Source organism: Oncorhynchus kisutch, linkage group LG21, assembly GCF_002021735.2.
Source record: "Oncorhynchus kisutch isolate 150728-3 linkage group LG21, Okis_V2, whole genome shotgun sequence".
Taxonomy (NCBI): Eukaryota; Metazoa; Chordata; class Actinopteri; order Salmoniformes; family Salmonidae; genus Oncorhynchus; species Oncorhynchus kisutch.
Window position 1 is genome coordinate 12,316,981 of NC_034194.2, and position 22,618 is coordinate 12,339,598.

Here is a 22,618-nt window from a genome sequence, read left to right on the forward strand (position 1 = left end):
CTCAATGACAACATTTACAAGCATTATGGGATATGACTGACAATGGGTTGACTTGAAGATTGCTGTGCAGCAAATTGAGTAACCCTTACCAGCATGCTGCAGCGTGGCAGCGTTTTTCTTCACCTCATCCTGAGAGCGACCGTCTGTGACAGCTACCACAACCTTGGGGACATTCCTCCTCATTCCATTTTCTGGGGCGAACACCTTCTCCTTGACATGCATCAAAGCAGCGCCTGATCAAGAACAAAGAAAGGTAGATTAATTAAGGTGATAGACAACAATGTATACTCAAAGGGTGGATATATGCCTGGCTCCGATGAAACATGTTGGTGTCCATTGCAAAGTCACTTTTACATAAGGCCCTGGGCAAAAGAAGTGCACTATATAGGGAATAGGGGGGGCATTTGGGAGACAGCCTAGTTGATGGAAGCTGGGTTTGGGGAGCCTCACCGGTCTTAGTGTTTCCTCCTCGGTACTGGATCAGCTGTAGAGCAGCGAGAGCGTTGCCCTTGTCCGAGTAAGAGTTCAGCCTGAACTCTGTCTTTGCTTCGTCGCTGTACTGCACGAACGACACCTGTTTCCAAAGTAGAAAGCATTACAAGGAGTTATAGTACGATTTCATACCGCACCTATTATTCTAAACAGTTCGCCAAGTTGACTAACAATTACAGCTTACTTTTTCCACTATTACAATGTGCTATCCCTCTATTCATAGCACTACACACCTGCATTCCTGTCGATCCGATGACGTCGAAGGCTCCAATCATGCTGAAGACGAACTGCACCACTTTCCGGAAACTGTCTTCTCCAATACTCCACGAGCCGTCAATAAGGAAGACCACATCTGCCTTGGCACCTTTGCACACTGAGGCAAAAGAAAAAGAACTCAGTGAACTGCACTTAAAAGATTCCATGGCAGGCACCAGATTCTAGGCTGCCTGGAACACCAGGCCCGATAACAGAGAAAGGCATGATAATGAGAGTCGGCAACCTCAAAAACAAAAAAAAGCCTGCATGAATCTCACAAACAAAATCATTGAGAGAAAGAAATTACATAATGAAGCTATACATGGCAATTATTGGTTTAATTGATCACACTTTCCTGAAGAAAATGAAAAAAAACTAGGAACATTTGGTTACTATAAAGGCTTCGAGATAATGTCTGCCTGATGTGATAGAGCACTTTATTTTTGTATCTCTCGCAATCCCCTTCTTCCAAGTCAGAATCCATAAACAAGTTTTTACACCATACCTTATCAAACAAACAGCTTCTTTGGACTTTCTCAACACCTAGGTCAGTCATTAGTCAATGGGTGAGTTCCCATTGAAAACCCTGGAGGGTCTGTGTGGAGCATGTGGCGGCCATTACTTTAACACTGGCACCACTCTGATCCAGAGGAAATATCTCTGCAGGTCTCTGCTTCTGCCAAATAGTGAGATTTTTGATGGCATTGCATGTTTTCTGAACCTGGCTTTTTATGACTCGCAACTAATCGCACTAAAACACACTCAAATTCAAATGTCGATGACTTTGCAGTTGACACCTTGTTTGGGCTCCAAGGAAGGCTTCAAATGCTCTATATAGCATTGGTGAATGTGGTGCCGTTTGGTGCTTTGGTAATATGGAGGTGATGGATACTGTATGTCGTAGTCATCATAGCGCCATTGGTTCTTACCTGCCCATGCAGGAGGAATGGTAGGTGGTGGTGGAGGAGTGGGGGGTGGCGTTGGGGCTTCAGTAGGTTTGACCACTTTGAGAAAGAGACAACAAAGTGTCAGTGAACATCAACAAAGAAATGACAAATTCAGATAGCACATCGGCACCACTTTTGTAAAAAGCTGAAGACTACTGAGGTAATTGCACTGACTGTAAGTCACTCTGGATAAGAGTGTGTGCTAAATTACTCAAATGTAAATACTCACATGTTCTCTCTTTGGCGCTGACTCCAGGGCCCTCGAGGTTAGGGGTCTGAACGAACACGGTGGCGCTATAAAGAGCGTCAGGGGAGAGCCCCTTGAAGCAGTACTGGCTCTGAGCTGCAGTAATGGTGATCTCCTGCTGACCTTTACTGGAGGCTACACACAGATAAAACAAGGAGAAATGTGAGACATGTTGACATATGTTGAGAAGAGAAACATGTTGACATGTGTTGACTGCCGAGGCCGCCGCCTGAAACGTTGCTCCTCGTAAAAATCACGGGTCTTCTCTGAGTACAAAAAGCAGAGTTAATGCCATTCAGCTGGGGCCATGACAGTGCTGCGGTAAGGCAAATAGATGTAATATCGGTGTTGTCACGCTACACATGTAATTCAATATGAATTGTTTTGGGGAAAATGGAGAACGTTTTCCAAAATGTGGTATTTTTGGTCAAATGAACCATGAGACCAAGACAATGGCCATATAAGGGCAAATATCCCCTCAATCACTTCTCCTAAGCTGACCCCTTGCTGCTCAAGGTAGAAGACCAAGATTATTGCGCAGAGATGTATGCTATGATCCTCATTCCTCAACCGCATTCCACTTCAGTAACAAACACTTGGCATTCCAATACTGACTTGGAAGCTCAAGTCTGTCTGGGAAGCATCTTTAAAAAGGTCGCTACCTTGGGGACTGTTGACTTTCGGTGAGTGTTCTCTATTCTCTACCACAGTTGTCTTTCTGACACAAGCAAAGCCTGCTTAAGTTTGGAAATATGTCATGGGTAGTGATCACCATGTTCATATTTAAATCCTTGAGATACTGCGTCTTGTTTTTAACAGTTTATACCTCTACTGAAAAAAAATTGCGAAACAAAATAATGATTGTTGTCATACAATACATAGCCTAATAGTCTACCGCGTATTACGCACGGCAGAATTAATAATATTATTTTTTACGATTTAATATGTATAATAATTGGTCTAACCTATTGGATCCTCCAAAATGAAACTGAATTGTCCGTAGAGTTCCGAGGAGGATTGTGTCGAGGCACAGTTCTGGGGAAGGGTACCAAAAATGTCAGCATCATTAAAGATCTCCAAGAACACAGTGGCCTCCATCAGTGGCAGGGACTGGGAGACTAGTCAGGATCGAGGGAAGGATGAACGGAGCAAAGTACAGAGAGATCCTTGAGGAAAACCTTCTCCAGAGCGCGCAGGACCTCAGACTGGGGCGATATTTTCACCATCCAACAGCACAACGACCCTAAGCACACAGCCAAGACAACGCAGGAGCGGCTTCGGGACAAGTCCTTGAGCGGCCCAGCCAGAGCCCGCACTTGACCCTGATCAAACATCTCTGGGGAGACCTGAAAATAGCCTTGCAGCGACGCTCCCCATCCAACCTGACAGAGCTTGAGAGGATCTGCAGAGAAGAATGGGAGAAACTCCCCAAATACTGGTGTGCCAAGCTTGTAGCGTCATACCCAAGAAGACTCGAGGCTGTAATCGCTGCCAAAAGTGCTTCCACAAAGTACTGAGTAAAGGGTCTGAATACTTATGTAAAAGGCTGTAGCGTAACAAAATGAGTAAAAAGTCAATGGGTATGAAATACTTTCCAAATGCACTGTATGTGGAAATAGCACTTTTCTATGTTTTGTAGTCAAAAAGATAGAGGAAGATAAATGTTTCCAATGACATCATCAACCAATTACTAGACAATTAGTAGGCAATGCCTCCTCATCATTGGTGAAAGCACATGATGGACACTGATTATGTCATTGGAAACACTTATCTTCTACCTTTCTTTCAACCAAACACAGAAATGTGACATTTTCACATACGTTGATGTTGGGATGGTGCTGGAGAGGATGAATTTGAAGTTGAACATGTAAAACAGTTTAAGCACATTTCTCTGCTGTGAAACCGGAGTAGTCTATCAGAATGATTGAAAAAGGGACAACAGGGAAAGCGCAGCCTCCATTCGCTATTCGAGTGCAGACGGATGATAATGGCCCATTCTAAATCAAAACAAATGCAGCACATTAATAAAGACAAGATTACATTGAGAATAGTCTAATGACTTTGAATATTTTCACTTGATGAGGGAACAGCCAGTGCAACAGAGCGCAAGCCTTTTTGTTTGTGACTTTTTACAAATCACCAATATAGTTGCATAGAGCAGCCCATATATGTTTTGGATTTATAAGACATTCTGAAGTTTTGTGTCATTCACAACTAAAGTTGCCAAATAACTCTAAATCTAGCACTGTAGGACCTGTTTCAAATGGGCACTTTCATGCTCAACATAGCTCATATGCGCACTCGCTCGGGAATGGTAAAAGTTTACTATAAAATCATATAATAAAAAATAAAAGGCACAGAATTTATGAGCATATCTTGTCTATTAAATGAACTAGCCTACAGCTTATGCTCCCATTGGCATGGCACCTAGCCAGATAACATACAGTAGGGCCAACTCATATTCTGCTCTTCTGAAATACATTTTTTCCATATCATAATGTTTCTTTAGACCTGCCTAAAAGAAATAATGGGCGTATTGTGATGGTGGATTTATTAGACTTTGGAAAAATGTAGATGTTCCAAATCAGCAGCTTGTATGCGCGGAGGCATGGAGATGCTAAACATGTTTACGTTAATTAACGGTCATTTACCATGAGAACAGCAGTTATTTGCATGACAGTTCCCATCTGACAAAATGTCATGACAGTCGCCATCTGACACAATGTCATGACAGTCACAGCCCTAGGTCTACATGTGAACATTAATACAGATGGATTCAAAGGCCGACAGTAATAAAAAGGATGTCATCTTTTCAGACAGAGACAACTAACACTTGGTGGTCGGATGCTTTCGGGAACACGCCACATTGATGCATTCTCCTTCAAGAGATAAACACAGGGGCGGACTGAGGATAAACAGTCGTGTGAATGTCTAGACCCAATCTCAACAGCCAGCACCGTACCATTCCAATGTTCTGGACACAGAGGAGGGTGTGGCTCTGATCAATGGGGATCTATACCATCTCTGACTAGTGACTGACTAACACCAACTACAGCATGTGTTGATGCTCCTTCTGAAGTCTCCTTTATGGCTTCAGACATAAGAAGAAGCATAAACTCAATTATAATGGAGCAATTCTTCAGGGTAGAAAAAGAGTCTCTCGTGTAGCCAAGCTTAAAAGGTGCGATCTGAAATGAACGTTTGGCTGAGACTTACGGTCCAGAGGGTTGAGCTTGATCCTGTAGGAGGTGGCAGCCCTGTGAGGACTCCACTTGACGCAGAACTTGTCGAAGCCAACGTTGTAGGTCTCGAGGTTGGTGACGTTCAGGTAGACTGGAGCAGAACACAAGAAGACATTTCTCAGACTGACTTCAAGACCGAGTCCCAAATTTGCACCCTATTCCCTACATAGTGCACTACTACTGACCAGGGCACATAGGGCTCCGGTCAAAAGTAATCCACTATATAGGGAGCCATTTGGGGATGGTTGACATTGATGATTCAGAAAGATGATATTTGTGTAGATCAGATACATACGTGTTGTTCCTTGTCCTTCGAGGGCCCCGCTCATGCCAGCATCATACTGGGCAAACACTTTGACATCGTAGGTGGTGCCAGGGAGGAGGTTCTGGAGGGTGTATGACGTCACATCACCCACAAACACGTCCAAGCTCTTACTCTGATCTTCTTCTGCAGGCAAAAAAAACACAACCTCTACATTAATAACAGCTACACTACAACACAATCTCTACCTTAATAACAGCTACACTACAACACAATCTCTACTTTAATAACAGCTACACTACAACACAATCTCTACTTTAATAACAGCTACACTACAACACAATCTCTACTTTAATAACAGCTACACTACAACACAATCTCTACTTTAATAACAGCTACACTACAACACAATCTCTACTTTACTCATGAGGATAAGGAGAAGAGCAGACCTATCTAAACCTGAAGTCATCTCATTTGAAATGTAAAGATGGCCCTTAGATTTCATGCAAATGATTCTGGATCCTTACTTAGTCATTGCTGTCAAACTTTGGCTTTGCACTGCGACCTTTGACGAGTAAAACACGGTATGACAAAACGTGACATTGTGAAGTGCTGTAACTTTTATTTCCGAGCGTGTTATGGGTCCCTGCTCATGATTGCATGCACAGAGTCGGACGTCATCTCACCCGCAGGCGTGTAGACCAGCTTGTATCCGAGCACCGGAGACGTCGAAGGGTCCCAGGCAACACGGAAGCGAGTGTACCACTCATCCGAAACACGCAGGTTCCTGGGCTCCAGCAGGCCAACTGTAACCAAGGCAGAGCAACAGAGTGAGCAGAAACATGTCAACATTCAATCAGTCACAGCAATTACCCTCAACAGCAAGTAGGGCCATGACACCATTTCCAGTCTTGCTAACCCTCAGTGCAGTAAGCCACCACATTACCATAGCACACAGCCCGGCCTGCTGCTAGACTACTGCTGTTTTTCCTCCTCCTGTGTTTATGAAGACTATTATGAGTAATACATGTGTTTAGATTGGATAGATTTTTCCATGGTCTTGCTGAGGGAGCTGGGCAGTGGATGGGTGGGTAGTCGGGTGCGGCGTAAGCTCCTCATTGGAGCGAGGCCCATCCAAACTGCCTAGCTGGCACAGTGGTGCCTCGGTCCAAGCCAAGACATAAAGTTTCTATTGTTTGTGTAACTCGGGACTAATGTTCGCCAGTCGTTGAGCTTTCCCAGTTGCTCTACTGTGAATTCCCCAATCCTCCGAACTCTTCAAACTGAAACATGTTGGAATCGGTTGGCTATTTTGTATGGCTCTTTAAAGTATTTTCCACTCCTGTGCACAGGTCTCACTCCCAGCTCATCAGGCTTGGAAATTATGTACAACTAGCTAGACCATTAGGTGTTCAGTATACCAGACTGAACACTTCCTGACCACTTTTCTAACCGCCTTACCTGTGCGTCCGGGCCCGTTCAGCGATCCCCCTGCTCCATCAGCATAGATGGCTTCCACAGTGATGTTGTAGGGAGTGTCAGGAAGCAGGTTCTGCAGGATGGCATTGTTTCTGTTGCCAGGGACAACAGTCTGTAAGGAAAAACACCACCAGAAAGAACTGTCAGTTCCTTCAAAAACAGCTTCTCAACACACTTGACATAGTCCTTTCAGCTCCTAGCGGAGCAAAGCGCCTCAACACACAAAAGAATGCAATTGCTAATGGAAGCTATGTGTCGCTGCTAGCCTGGCTCCTACGTCACTGCAGCATAGAGAAAACAGGGGTAACCAGGAGGCTAATAATGAAAGTTTCCTGTCCTCTTAAAAAAAAAAAAATTGGGACGATTTAGCTCAAGTAACCTTTCATTTCAAATTCAGCATGCTAAAAGACTCCTTACATTTTTCTCTAGTTAAGTAGAGTTTGTTAACACAAAATGTTTAAGTCATTAATAATAGACTGTAAGGTAACGTAATGTTTCCAGTGATAATGTTGATCTTACCGAGCATTTAATTCATCTTATTAATCAGCAATTAACTGTTGCGAGTGATATGCCTTTGTATGCCTTCAGTGCTTTGGCAGTAGTAACATTATCACGTTGAACAGAAGGGTTAATGCTAGTGTATGGGATGTGTATTTGATTTGCCACTCAGCTACATATAAAACGAGACATATTTAGGCCATAAACTCAACTCATCCCTCGAGTCAAACTCTAAGTCCTGTGCTACATGAAAGTTTGTTGAGAATGACTTTGAACTCACAAACTCAGTGATGGGGTCTCCTGTGGTGGGGGCGTAGGCTATCTTGTACTGCTGCACGGTTCCCTCAGCGTGGTCCCAGCCAATGGTCAGAGTGTTGGTGGTGGCATCAAACACCCGCAGGTTCCGAGGTCCAGCACGGGGCACTGCAACAACACTGGGTTACACTCACACACATGCACCTAGCAACCACCGCTACACCGTGTGTTTGTTGTATATAGCTACGTGTATGTGTGTGCGGACGTGCTTGAATGTAGACTAGAGTATAAGCAAGTATGCCTGGAAGCGTGAGTAACACGATCATGAGCCGGTAGTATCAATGTAAACAAAAGTCGCATGAGTCAGTAGTACCAATGTATACAACAAAGTCAGATTGATTGGATTCAAGTCTCACATGTTTTGCCGTCTCCCTTCACCGGTGGTCCCTCCCCGTCGGCGTACAGAGCCAGGACGCTGACCGAGTACGGTGTGTCGGGAATGAGCGAATCCAAGAACGCGTTGTTGATGTTCCCCGGGACCAAGACCTTTGGCGAGGTCACAGGACATAGATCACAATGATGGCTTACAAGAGAGGAATCTTGGTTTCGTGTCCCAAATGGCCCCCTGTTCCCTATTTAGAGCACTACTTTTGACCAGGGCCCGTAGATGCACCCTCAAATGAGCTTCTTCCACCATACTACTCTGGCACTAGACACGGACATAATGAGCTCACTGTGAATCCCTGCTAGTGTTTCCTTGGAAGGAGCCTAGTGCAAAGGCTAGCGGGAAGTACTAACAACGCCCTGAAGAGGTTTAAAAAGATAAACAAATGCATTCATTTTGCTTAAAAGTGACTGATAAACAGTTAGTGTTATGGAGGCAAATGAAGACGACGCAACCAACAGCAAGAGACCAGCGCTCTGTCATTGAACAGGCCTCAACATGTATCTCACCCCTGTTCCTAACAACAGTGGAGCCTAGACTCGTCATCTCATCAGGGTAATCACTATCACGATGCAGCCCATTATCCATTAGCATGTCCGAGGGAATGCTATTACATCATGCTAAACACAGCTGCTCTTTAAAGTGGTCTACCCTCGTCTACAGCTTATCAGGGGATTCAGCAGAACATCTCTGTATATAACACAGTATATGTCCTCCAATTCTTCAAATGTAAGAATTTGCAGATCTCTCGCGTATGTGCACATCCACATTATCCAAACTCCTAGTGATACAGTAAAAGCTGTTTGTTGGGCAATTAGCTCCATCTTTCACCTGTAATCCAAGATATGTACATCGGTGCATGAAACCAATCCTGATATTCAGATAATTAAAAGCCAAATAGTCTGGATTTCCGCATTAATGATAATAAACACTAACCTCATTACAAACAGACTTCCTACAACACTCTCCCAGAGGCTTTTCGATATCGTTGCTAAACTTGGAGCCCAGCAACCATTTTCTACTATTTCATTGCTTACGTTCCCTTTCCTTCTGAGTGGTCTGAGCAGAGAGGGAGAGTGAACGGGAGCGTGAACATACTTCCCACCACACCACATTGGAGAGAGATAGCTAGTATGTCCCAAATGGCACCCTATTCCCTATATAGGGCACTACATAGGGAATAGGGTGCTATTTGAGATGCATCCATTGAACTTACCGTCTCTGCAGGTCTTTCTCCGGACAGAGGTGTGTAGATGACACGGTACTGCTGCACCTGGCCAGAGGCTGGCCCCCAGCGCACGTTCAGGCTGTTGGTGGTAGGGTTGTACACCTGGACGTTCTTAGGAGGGGTGCGTGGAACTGGGGGTCACAGAGGGTCATAGAAAATCAAAAGGGGAGAGGGCAACTGCTAGATTGACTTCCCCTAACAAGTTTAGCTATCTTTACAACCCAAACCAACAACAACTTTGATTTGACTCTCTAGGAATTAAGTAAAGATACCACAAGAAAATGTTAGAATTATTTGACTGCTAAGTTTCAAATAGGAAGTAGCTCAGTAAAAAAAAAAATATATATATATATATATATATATAATAAATCAAATGCTGAGGGGTGCAAACTCTCCAGTCTCCAAGTGATTTTATAGTGTCTATGTAGACAGCACATAGAGAGAAGCAACACAGTTTGGGTTTATGAAAAAAACTCTGAACTTCCCGTTTAAACTAAAACAGATGTTCATATTCCTCTGGCATTCCGCACTTTAGCCCAATAAAGCTAGATGTAGTAGTTAGACAGACCCAGCCACCTTATTGAGAAGCAAAGTAGAACCTATTTGTCCAACAGTGAGCTTCATTCTATACTGAACACGTGTACAAGTGCACATGCATATGGTGTCTTTAGGAAGATTACTCTGTCAAACATCTCTTCACATTTGGCCGAGGATCAGAGCACATCAGATGTGAATCAATGATCATAAATCTGTGTCCGTCTCAAGACTTGAAACTGACAAGGACATAGCGAGATCAAATAAAATGCTTGACTTCCATTGGACGTCTTCATATTAGCCTTGCACAAACGGAGTCTCTGGAACCTCCCGTGGAACCATCACGCACCATCAGCTCTGTAATACTGATATGCTCCGCTGGTATCACAGCTTTCCAATTAACTTCTCTGGGATGGATTTCTGCTGACTCAGCATGGCAAGCCATTTGAGCAGAAACAAAACCGATACACACAACCTGGTGCAAAAACTGCACAGACACAGGCAGGGCTACCCAACTGTTAGACGTTGACCTGAATAACAATGTTTCCCTATGAGGGCAAATTCTGGAAAAACCAAACAGGCTTCAGATAAAAGATGTTACTGAATCAAAATAACTCAATAAAGCACATCTTTGTCCCAATAAGAACAAAATGGATTACTTGAGGTCACTCAGTTGATAACTTACGTGTCTTTCCAGTCTCAGACTGGCGCAGGCCCTCTCCCTCGGGGTAGACGGGGACCACTGTGATGGTGTAGGGCGTGTCTGAGAGAAGGTTCCTCAGGACGGTAGAGGTGGTGCCACCAGACACTTGCTCCTGTTCACAGAGAGGTGTTTGAGATGCATTATCAATGTTTATACCATTGATTGGTTGAATGCTGCAGCATCCGTATTAGGAAGTAAACAAATTCCTAATATGGATGCCGTACTCGACTCAATTCTGATTGGTCAAGAGATACCCTGTACAGTATCAGATGTTAAGGCACAGATAGTTGGTGGTCTTACCATGTCCTCGGCTCCGCCAGAGGCAGGGACGTAGAAGAGACGGTACTGGCGCACGTTGCCCTCCGCTGGCTCCCAGCGCACCTTCAAGGAGCTAGTAGTCGGGTCTATGACCTGCAGGTTCTTCACCCCACCCAATGCCTCTGACAAGTCACCAAACAACGAGTTGAGCATCAAATCACTGTTTCGATTTTGCTGCACATTTGTATTTTTCTCACTGTATTGTACCTGTATTGTGTAGTTTGTTCAGTCATGACTTACTTGTCTTTCCATTTTCAGAAGTTCTCTTCCCTTCAATATCGCCATACATAGGCACCAATGTCACTTTGTACTCTGTGTCTGGCACAAGGTTCCTGAGAACGGTGTTGGTTGACATCCCAGAAACTGTGGTCTGAAAAAAAAGTTCTCGGATTAACAAGAATGTAAAGTAAAACCACACTACTAAAGGCATAGCATATTCAATTATTCACCGTACATGTTTATAGTGCGCAAGTTAGTGAGTGTGCAGATATCGCTTTGATGCACTATGAAAGGAAGTGTTGACTTTGTACCGTGAGTTCAGGCCCTCCTGCTAGCGGGGCGTAGATGACAGTGTACTGGCGCACATCCCCCTCAGCTGGCTCCCAGCGTACCCTCAAGGAGTTGGTGGTGGGGTCAGTCACCTGCAGGTTCTTCACTCCACCCAGAGGCTCTGAAGAAGAAATAACACAACAACATCCCTGTAAGTAAATGGCGCCAAGATGCTCAAGCTGTTACTGAGTCTGATATGGAAGCATATACAGTGGGGTCTGAAATGATTAATACCCTTGATAAAGATGAGCAAAAATGACAGTGTAAAATAAATAATTTAAAACACTGAAATATGCTCCAAAGACATTGGGAAACTATATTATTTTATAGTAATACAAAAATTTGGAAGTCGGAATTCGTGACACCTCTGTTTTCAATACCTTTCAATACCTCACCTTGCGAGGATAATGGGACTGAGCCTTTTTCTAAATGTTTTTCTAGTTGGACAACATATTAGACCATTCCTCCATAGAGAATCCTTCCAGATCCTTGATATCCTTCATCTGCGCTAATGGACTGCTCTCTTCAATTCAAACCACAGGTTTTCAATGGGTTTCAATGTTTTTCAATGAGTTTCAAAAGATTGAGATGGCCATTGGAAAATATTGATGTTGTTACCAATTAATCATTTCTTTTTATTTGGGGTAATGTTCTTGCTGGAAGATTCACTTGCCGCCAAGTTTCAGCTTCCTGGCAGAGGCAACCACGTGCTTGGCTAAAATATCCTGGTACTGGATAAAGTTCATGATACTGTTGTTGAGCAAGGGCCCAAGGACCAGTGGAAGCAAAATAGCCCCATAACATCCAAGATCTACCACCATATTCTATAGTAGGTATGGGGTTATTTTCTGCTCCTGCATTGTAATTTCTATGACAAACCCACCACTGGTATGCATTTCCAAATACCTCTATTTTCATGCCCTTGTTAAGGTCAACAGCATCTTGAACTTTACCCATTACCAGAATATTTGAGCCAAAAACCCGGTTGCCTCTGCCAAGAAGTTGAAACTTCCAGCAAGACAATAACCCCAAGCTCACATCAAAATCCACAAACAAATGATTAATTGGCCACAAAATCATTATTTTGCAATGGCCATCTCAGTCTCCAGACTGAAAATCTGTGGTTTGAATTGAAAAGGGCAGTCTATAACCGCAGATGAAGGATCTGGAAGGGTTCTTTATGGAGGAATGGTCTAGGATCCCTCCCAATGTGTTTTCCCCCAAAAAACATTTGAGTAAAAGTTGCCGTTATCCTCGCAAGCTGAAGCATTAATTGGTATTGAAAACAGGGGTGGCAATCATTTTCAATTCTAACTTTTTGAGAAAAATAAATATTACTTGTTAAAAACAAAATCTCTTTCTCTGAGCAATCGTATTAGTAAAAAAAAAAAATATCATTGTATTTTTGCTCATCTTTTCATGTGTCAATCATTTTTAGATAGTTGACAGTTACATTCTTCACTAGTGTTATAGCATGTGGTTTCTGAGTAAAAAAGAAGTATTGAAATGCTTCACTCACTTGTTTTTCCCATCTCAGACTGCATTATGCCGTCCACGTCTGGGTAGACTGGGACAACAGAGACGTTATATTGGGTATCGGACTCCAGATTACGCAGGATAAGGTTGTTGGTGCCTCCAGAGACTTGCTCCTGTTCAGGGCAAGTGCAGATCAATGTTAGTACTGTATAACAATTCCATAATCTACTTATAGTGTAAACATGGCTAAGTTGACCGTAAAATGGCTGGAGAGATGAATAGGAGACGTGCCATTTGCTCCTTCCCATCTGGCTGGGCCACGTAGAAGACCTTGTAGTTGCGCACGTTGCCGACAGCCGGGTCCCAGCGAACAGACAAACTGTTGATGGTGGGGTCGATGACCTTCATGTTCTTCACTCCACCCAAAGGATCTGAGGCAAAAGAGACAATGTTATAGCATCACACTTACTGTACAAGTTGAACAAGTAGCAGACATTTTGAAAATGATCTGTTGCTTAGATGGTCTTTGAATAATTTCACCCCGTTCAGTTCAACTCACTTGTCTTTCCATTCTGAGACCTAGAGAGACCCTCCATTTCATGGTAAACAGGCACAACTGTCACAGTGTATTCCGTGTCTGGATTCAGTTCCTTCAGAACAGTGGTGGTCGTTGTTCCAGACACCTGGTCCTGTTCAAGAAAGAAGAAGGGAGAATATCAGTCAGAAACGGGGCTTACTTACACCTGAGCCATGTTGACTAGCTATAGGGGAATACACCATAGGCTTATGACACTTTAAATGGAAGGATGGGCTGATTGTAATGGATTTCACCCTCCACCAGTCTCCAATGGAATACACAATTTTTAGTGCGTTAGTAGGGGTGTTGTGTTGGTGAGGTGATCCGGACGTACCACTTCCTGCTCCCCGCCTGCAGTTGGGATGTAGACGATGATGTACTCGCGCACGTTCCCCTCAGCTGCGTCCCAGCGCACGTTCAGGGTGCTGGTGGTGGGCTCAATGACCTGCAGGTTCTTCACGAAGCCCAGGGGCTCTGAGCACCAAGAGGAAACAGGGCAGCTTAGCCATCACATCCATTTGAAAACAATGATACACCTGTTGCACAACTATGTTTTACTACTACTATATGCCTATTGATTATGTCTGCAGATGAGCTAATACACATTATGAACTGGGTGGTTGGAGCCCTGAATGCTGATTGGCTGAAAGCCGTGGTATTTCAGACCGTATACCATAGGTATGACAAAAATATATATTTTTACTGCGCTAATTACATTGGTAACCAGGGGTTTGTGGTATATTGCCAATATACCACAGCTATATATGCATGCACTCCGCTTTGCGCTGTGCATAAGAACAGCCCTTAGCCGTGGTATATTGGCCATATACCACACCCCCTCGGGCCTTATTGCTTAAGTAATTCATGTCTTTCACTGTAGAATTTGCCCGTAACTATCACCAGTCACTGAGAGCATCGTGCAATAGGTTGTCGTTACTCACTTGTTGTTCCATCCTTGGTCTGGGTCTGACCATCTCCTTCCGGGTACACTGGCAGCACAGTGACTCTGTACTGTGTGTTGGGAGAGAGGCTCTTCAGAACTGTGGTGGTTGTGCTCTCTGAGACTTCCTCCTACAAAGGAAAAAAATCGATGGTGTCACACCAACAGAAGCTCCAACAGACATACTGGAACACTATGGCTGCATCCCAAAAGACGCCCTATTCCCGTGCATAGTGCACAACTTTTGACCTGAGCCCTTTGGGCCCTGGTCAAAAGTAGTGCAATATATAGGGAATAGGGCACCATTTAGGACGCAATTATATCTCATACACCAGATCCACACGAGAAGGCCCATGTACCACCACTGTTCTGTGATCTGTAAAACTACATGTCCTCCTCTAGTTTCTCTCACCCTTCTGTGGAGTTTATTTTGACAGGTTTGATTTTGAGCGAAAGCTATACGCCACACTGTTCAGGCCAATTCTAAACAGATATAGTCCCGTACCCATTCAAGCAATCAACCTCCAGCTCCATAACCCCTCTAGCACCAGGGTCAGCGCACTCTCTAATGTTGTTTTTTGCCATCATTGTAAGCATGCCACACACACACTATACGATACATTTATTAAACATAAGAATGAGTTTTTGTCACAACCTGGCTCGTGGGAAGTGACAAAGAGCTCTTATAGGACCATAATAATAATAATATATAATATAATAATCAATCATTTAGCTCTTCATTAAACCATCTTACATATAAAACCTTATTTGCTCATAGAATATTGTGAATACCTCACCTCAGGTTAATGAGAAGTGTGTGTTTGATAGGATGCACGTAACTCTGCAGTGTTTGGTTGTATTGGAGAGAGTCTCAGTCTTCAATCATTTTCCACACACAGTCTGTGCCTGTATTTCGTTTTTCATGTTAGTGAGGGCCGAGAATCCACTCTCACATAGGTACATGGTTGCAAAGGGCATCAGTGTCTTAGCGCGACTTGCCAAGGCAGGATACTCTGAGCACAGCCCAATCCAGAAACCTGTCAGTAGCTTCTGATTAAATTAAATTTTCACAGAACCGCTTGTTGCAATTTTGTTGAGGCACTCTTGTTCAGATGTCAGTAAGTGGACTGGAGGCAGGGCATGAAAGGGATAACAAATCCAGTTGTTTGTGTCATCCGCTTCGGGAAAGTACCTGTGTAATTGTGCACCCAACTCACTCAGGTGCTTCCCTATATCACATTTGACATCATCCGTAAGCTTGAGTTAATTTGCACCCCAAAAAAATCATACAATGATGAAAAGACCTGTGTGTTGTCCTTGTTAATGCAGACAGAGAAGAGCGCCAACTTCTTAATCAGTCTCAATTTTGTCCCGCATATTGAATATAGTTGCGGAGGGTTCCTGTAATCCTAGATCCAGATGATTCAGGTGAGCAAAACATCACCCAGATAGGCCAGTCGTGTGAGAAACTCGTCATCATGCAAGTGGTCGGACAAGTGAAAATTATGGTCAGTTAAGAAAACTTTAAGCTCGTCTCTCAACAAAAAAAAAAACATGTCAATACTTTGACCCCTGATAACCAGCGCACTTCTGTATGTTGTAAAAGCGTTACATGTTCGCTGCCCATATCACTGCATAATGCAGAAAATACACGAGAGTTCAGGGGCCTTGCTTTAACAAAGTTAACCATTTTCACTGTATTGTCCAAAACATATTGCTAGCTGTCAGGCATTCCCTTGGCAGCAAGAGCCTCTCGGTGGATGCTGCAGTGTGCCCAAGTAGCGTCGGGAGCAACTGCTTGCACGCGCGTTACCACTCCACTATATCCCTGTCATGGCTTTTGCGCCATCAGTACAGATACCAACACATCTTGACCACCATGTCCATTTGATGTCACAAAGCTGTCCAGTACTTTAAAAACATCCTCTCCTGTTGTCCTGGTTTCCAGTGGTTTGCAGAAGAGGATGTCGTCCTTAATTGACCCCCCATAAACGTAACAGACCAGGAGCAGTGCCAGACCCGCCACATCTGTTGACTCCTCCAGCTGTAACGCATAGAATTCACCGGCTTGTATGCGAAGCAGTAATTGTTTCAAAACATCTCTTGCCATGTCACTGGTGTGTCGTGAAACAGTGTTGTTTGATGAAGTCATTGTCTGCATAGATTTTATGGCCTTTTCCCCCAGCATTGTCCCAGCCATATCCGCGGCAGCAGGAAGAATTAAGTCCTCCACAATAGTATGGGGCTTGCCTGTCCTAGCTACTCGGTAGCTCACCATATAAGACGTTTCTTGCCCCTTCTTATTCATGGTATCTGCTGCTTTTATACATATCTTACTACTCGAAAGTCGTCTTAATTCTCCCTAAAAAAATTCCTGTGGCTTAATTTTCAAATTGGCATGTTTTGTTTCTTAATGTCTGCGCAAGAGTGAAGGTTTCATCGAGTTGTTAGATAGAACTTTTGCACATACAACACACTGTGGCTGAGGAAAGGCATTACTCCCAATATAAGTGAACCCCAAATCAATGATAGTTCTCATCATATTTGCACCTCTTCGATGGTCCAACGTCCCTGTCTGTTGTTCGGTGCTTTTCCGGGTAAGAGAGCAGTAGCTCTTCGGCTGCATCAGATTCACAGCTGGCATGTGTCCATGCTAGCTGGGCTAACGACATATGTAGAATTACTGATGCTAGCACTGGATGTGCTCGTGGAAGCAGAACAACTTGTGTCGTCAACAGGTGCAGGTGTAGTACTGCTGGTAGTAGAATCTAGGGCCTTACATTTTTTTTAAACATTAATACATTTTCGAGCAAACGGAATGAGCAGCCGCTATGATTGGCTACATATGGACCGTTAGTGGAATTCCCGCGAGAGAGTAACGGTTAATGTGATTGGATGTTCATTATTTGACTAGGCCACCTGTATTTGACATTGTGTTGTTATTTTTGCTGAACACTAGATGGTTAAAAACACGCATACCCCACTTTGGGAATACCTGCTTTAGAGTATCTTGTTCCGTATAAGCCAAACCAAACAAAAAGTCCCTTACATTAGAGTTGTGATCACAGAGCTGTTCACACTCTGTTAGCTCCTACGCAGCCTGAACTCCATCCTCGCTAGGCTACAACGGCGTTACTACTCTGCTGCGGCCTCTCGTCATGCTTAACACAGCAGGCGAACTGCTAATGCTAAGTCCTCAATGCTAACTCCTCAACACTACTCCTCATGCTGGGCTGACGAAATGCCCACTCCACAAAGTATGCCGTGCAAGGAAGCTGGATTCTTCCCTCCCACAGGATTGGAAACCATTGTGTTAGGCTGAGCTCAGGGGGATTACCCTGTCAACAAATGTAACATGACCGTATCAGTGATGAGTTATAGGCTTATGGAGATAGGCAGTGTGGATCGGAGTACAGTAGAATACTCACAACAATCTCAAGGCCTCCTGCGACGGGAGTGTAGATTACTTTGTAGCCCTGCACATTGCCGTCAGCTGCGTCCCAGCTGGTGGTGAGGGTGGTGTGGGTAGGGTTGGTGACCTGGAGATTGGTCACTCCACCCAAAGGCACTGGGAATAGAGATATAAGTGTGGTATTATGATTATTATATGATTCTGTGATTATTGGAGAAAATCAAGTAAACCATATTTCACATTTCCAATATTCCCAAATCACTTTGCAAAATAGGCTGTATAGGCTACCAGTTCATTTGATGTTTCTACTCACGTGTCTTTCCATTCTCCGACTGGCGTTTCCCGTCCCTGACAGGGTAGATAGGCAACACTGATATTGTGTAAGGTGTGTCAGGGTTGAGGTTTCTCAGAACAATGGCGGTGGTGCTTCCAGGTACTTGCTCCTATTTACACGAGAGAAAAAGGTGATTGCAGATGAAATGCTTTATCGCAGTTTAATTTCCTAAACGCTATTTATGAGGTCATAAGGTGAAAGAGACCCACCATTTCCTCTGGTGTTCCTCCAGCCACAGGAACGAAGAAGATCTTGTACTGGCGCACGGCTCCGTCTGCTGGGTCCCAGTCCACCTTCAGAGAGGTCATGGTGGGTTCAGTCACCTTCAGGTTCTTCACTCCCCCCAACGGTCCTGGTGAGGAAAACAACATTAGAACCAAAACTATAGAAAATAGAATCATATTACATTGAAAACTCACAGTTTACGGAAGCTTATTGCTGCCAAAAAAAAGAAAGAAATGGCCGGACAAAGAAAAAAGTTCTCTTTCGGGCAGCAATGAGGTACCGTACCTCCATACCGTAAAAGGAAAATATAAAAAGTGAATACAAATAATACAGCATAGAGTGGGTACTAATGACAATTAATGAGATTTATGCATGCCCTGGCATCTGAGTTGTTCTGAAAAGGTGGAAGTGTGTCTTGGTTACAATCAAGGTTCACGCATGGCGAAAGATTGCTTGGATGTCAGCCAGTCTTACTTGTCTTTCCGTTCTCAGACTGCCTTCTGCCCTCTGTCTCGGTGAAGACAGGTACCAGTGAGACGGTGTAGAGGGTGTCTGGTTGGAGGCCTCTCAAGACAGTGCTTGTGGCAGTAGCAGCCACAGTTTCCTAAAGATGACACAAACACAACCCAGCTATTAGCCTCTACCCATCCCAACATACATGTGTTATTATATGGCAAGCAATGGGGAAACAACCATTTCTACACTATCAGCAACAGCACTCGTCCTACCATGGCCTCAGCAGCTCCACCAGCAGCAGGTACATAGAAGACTTTGTACTCCTTGACTTTCCCATCGGCTGGCTCCCAGCGCACGTTCAGGGTGGTCATTGTGGGGTTGATCACCTGCAAGTTCTTCACTCCACCCAGGGGCCCTTGGACACACCAAAGTTAAAGTTAAAATCCAGCAATGAAGAGCTACCCTCTACTTATGATACTCTGAAAGTATCATTATCTCCGTCCCTCTTCCGATGTCAGCCAGGCTTACTTGTCTTTCCATTCTCAGACATCTTCTTGCCATCTCCCACTTCGTAGACTGGCACGACTGAAACGGTGTAAATGGTGTCTGATGTGAGGCCCTTCAGGACTGTGTTGGTTCCAGCCACAGTCTCCTTTACATTATGCAAACACAATACAAGTATTAACGTTTGCCCACTCCCAACATAACAATAACTAAGGTTATATAAATCACAAAATATGACAAGCAACTATATTCAGTCAAACAGGAGTGTATAAGGATTATGAGTACTCATACCCTTGACAGTAACCACACTTTCTACACTGTCAGTTACCAGTCCTACCATGCTTTCAGCTCCACCGGCAGCAGGTGCATAGATGACTTTGTACTCTTTGACTTTCCCCTCGGCCGCGTCCCATTTCACGTTCAATGTGACCATGGTGGGGTTGGTCACCTGCAGGTTCTTCACTCCACCAAGAGGCTCTGGACACACCAACCAGGGCTTTAATAATATAACTTGATACTGATTGATAGTACTTATTACAGTACCATCGTATCTTATGGAGTTTGCATGTAGTTCAAATCCAGCAAAAAAAGAGTTATCCTTGGTATTGCAAGGAGTCTGTATAAAGTTCAAATACAGACTCAATGGAGAGTTATCCTCCGCATTGGTGGATATTTATGGATTCACTCCATAAATCAGCTTTTAAGAAGGCCATTATCAGTCCCTGAAAAGATCACTGAATAAGTGATCTTTAGAAGATCTTTAACGATCTTTAGACGTAGATGTCAGCCCGTCTTACTTGTCTTTTCGTTCTCAGACTGTTTCTGTCCATCTCCCACTTCGTAGACAGGCACCAGTGAGACGGTGTAGAGGGTGTCTGGCAGGAGGCCTTTCAGAATTGTGGTGGTGGAAGTGGCATCCACAGTCTCCTTTACATTACACAAACACAACCAAACTATTAACGACTGCCCACTACCAACATGCCAACAATACATGTTTTATATGGCATGAAAACAACCATTTCTAACAACACTGTCAGCTAGAGTACTAGTCGTAATTAGTGATGAGGGGGAGAAGAAAAGAAAAATCGCCATTTATATAATCGCAAAATAATTTGAGAGAGATAATATATTGATATTTGGCTCGTTTTGTAAAAAAGTTACCAAATATATATATATATATATATATGTACACACATACAGTACCGGCCAAAAGTTTGGACACACCCATTCCTTCCAGGGGTTTTCTTTATTTTTACTATTTTCTACATTGTAGAATAATAATGGTGAAGACATAAAAACTATGAAATAACACATATGGAAACATGTAGTAACCAAAAGAAGTGTTAAAAAAATCCAAATATATTTTATAGTTGAGATTCTTCAAAGTAGCCCCCCTTTGCCTTGATGACAGCTACCTTGTCACAACAAAACTGGCTCAAACGCATTAAGAAGGAAATCAATTCTACAAATGAACTTTTAACATGGCACACCTGTTAATTTAAATGCATACCAGGTGACTACCTCATGAAGCTGGTTGGGAGAATGCCAAGAATGTGCAAAGCTGTCATCAAGGCAAAGGGTGGCTACTTTGAAGAATATAAAATATAACATATTTTGATTTGTTTAACACTTCTTTGGTTACTACGTGATTGCATATATGTTATTTCATAGTGTTGATGTCTTCGCTATTATTCTACAATGTAGAAAATAGTAAAAATAAAGATAAACCCTTGAATGAGTAGCTGTGTCCAAACATTTGACTGTTACTGTCAGAGCTTGAGAGGATCTGTAGAGAAGAATGGGAAAAACTTGCCCACTACAGGTGTGCCAAGCTTGTACCCAAGTGCCTTCGGAAAGTACTCAGACCCCTTGACTTTTTACAGATTTTGTTATGTTACAGCCTTATTCTAAAATTGATTAAATTGTCTACACCCATAACGACAAAGCAAAAACTGCTTTTTAGAATTTCTTGCTAATTTATTACAAATAAAAAAACTGAAATATCACATTTACATAAGTATTCAGACCCTTTACTTAGTCCTTTGTTGAAGCACCTTTGGCAGCGATTACAGCCTCGAGTCGATTTGGGTATGACGCTACAAGCTTGGCACACCTGTATTTGGGGGGTTTCTCCCATTCTTCTCTGCAGATCCTCTCAAGCTCTGTCAGGATGTATGGGGAGCGTTGCTGCACATATATTTTCAGTTCTCTCCAGAGATGTTCGATCGGGTTCAAGTCCGTGCTCTGGCAGGGCCGCTCAAGGCCATTCAGATACTTATCCCGAAGTCACTCCTGCGAGTGTCTTGGCTGTGTGCTTAGGGTCGTTGTCCTGTTGGAAGGTGAACCTTCGCCCCAGTCTGAGTTCTTGAGCACTCTGGAGCAGGCTTTCATTAAGGATCTCTCCTAACTTTGCTCTATTCATCTTTGCCTCGATCCTGACTTGACTCCCAGTCCCTGCCGCTGAAAAACATCCCCACAGCATGATGCTGCCACCACCATGCCTCACTGTAGGGATGGTACCAGGTTTTCTCCAGACGTGACGCTTGGCATTCAGATCAAAGAGTTCAATCTTGGTTTCATCAGACCAGAGAATTTTGTTGCTCATGGTCTGAGAGTCTTTAGGTGCCTTTTGGCAAACTCCAAGCGGGCTGTCATGCACCTTTTACTGAGGAGTGGCTTCCGTCTGGCCACTCTACCATGTAGGCCTGATTGGTGGAGTGCTGCAGAGATGGTTGTCCTTCTGGGAGGTTCTCCCATCTCCACAGAAGAACTCTAGAGCGCAGTCAGAGTGACCATCTGGTTCTTGGTCACCTCCCTGACCATGGCCCCTCTCTCTGATTGCTCAGTTTGGCCACCTCTAGGAAGAGTCTTGGTGCTTCCATTTAAGAGTGATGGAGGCCACTGTGTTCTTGGGGACCTTCAATGCTGCAGAAATGTTTTGGTAACTTCCCCCAGATCTGTGTCTCGACACAATCCTGTCTTGGTGCTTTACGGACAATTCCTTTGACCTAATAGCTTGGTTTTTGCTCTGATATGCACTGTCAACTGTGGTGTCTTATATAGACAGGTGTGTGCCTTTCCAAATCATGTCCAATCAATTTAATTTACCACAGGTGGTCTCCAATCAAGTTGTAGAAACATCTCAAGGATGCTGAATGGAAACGGGATGCACCTGAGCTCAATTGCAAGTCTCATAGCAAAGGGTCTGAATACTTGCGTAAATAAGGTATTTCAGTTTTC

At 43.7% G+C, this 22,618-nt stretch overlaps 1 protein-coding gene across 5 annotated transcripts in view; it reads right to left on the minus strand.

The window, feature by feature from the left end:
- LOC109866180 (collagen alpha-1(XII) chain) overlaps positions 1–22,618 on the minus strand; it is a 94,539-nt gene that overhangs the window by 20,648 nt on the left and 51,273 nt on the right. For 4 of the 5 annotated variants that reach the window (XM_031800543.1, XM_031800542.1, XM_031800544.1 and 1 more), the window contains 29 exons: positions 20,176–20,305; positions 19,716–19,855; positions 19,403–19,526; positions 19,147–19,289; positions 18,893–19,022; positions 18,403–18,545; positions 18,173–18,302; positions 17,876–18,015; positions 14,449–14,578; positions 13,842–13,981; positions 13,490–13,619; positions 13,222–13,361; positions 12,974–13,103; positions 11,436–11,575; positions 11,146–11,275; positions 10,888–11,027; positions 10,570–10,699; positions 9,339–9,481; positions 8,094–8,223; positions 7,703–7,845; positions 6,907–7,036; positions 6,132–6,251; positions 5,479–5,631; positions 5,158–5,274; positions 1,924–2,076; positions 1,677–1,751; positions 726–865; positions 451–574; positions 90–233 (listed from right to left, as the gene is read on the minus strand). In XM_031800543.1, the coding sequence (XP_031656403.1) occupies positions 90–233; positions 451–574; positions 726–865; positions 1,677–1,751; positions 1,924–2,076; positions 5,158–5,274; positions 5,479–5,631; positions 6,132–6,251; positions 6,907–7,036; positions 7,703–7,845; positions 8,094–8,223; positions 9,339–9,481; positions 10,570–10,699; positions 10,888–11,027; positions 11,146–11,275; positions 11,436–11,575; positions 12,974–13,103; positions 13,222–13,361; positions 13,490–13,619; positions 13,842–13,981; positions 14,449–14,578; positions 17,876–18,015; positions 18,173–18,302; positions 18,403–18,545; positions 18,893–19,022; positions 19,147–19,289; positions 19,403–19,526; positions 19,716–19,855; positions 20,176–20,305 (3,862 nt within the window). The remainder of the gene's footprint in view (positions 1–89; positions 234–450; positions 575–725; positions 866–1,676; positions 1,752–1,923; positions 2,077–5,157; positions 5,275–5,478; positions 5,632–6,131; positions 6,252–6,906; positions 7,037–7,702; positions 7,846–8,093; positions 8,224–9,338; positions 9,482–10,569; positions 10,700–10,887; positions 11,028–11,145; positions 11,276–11,435; positions 11,576–12,973; positions 13,104–13,221; positions 13,362–13,489; positions 13,620–13,841; positions 13,982–14,448; positions 14,579–17,875; positions 18,016–18,172; positions 18,303–18,402; positions 18,546–18,892; positions 19,023–19,146; positions 19,290–19,402; positions 19,527–19,715; positions 19,856–20,175; positions 20,306–22,618) is intronic. The other variant, XM_031800546.1, reaches the window with a different exon arrangement.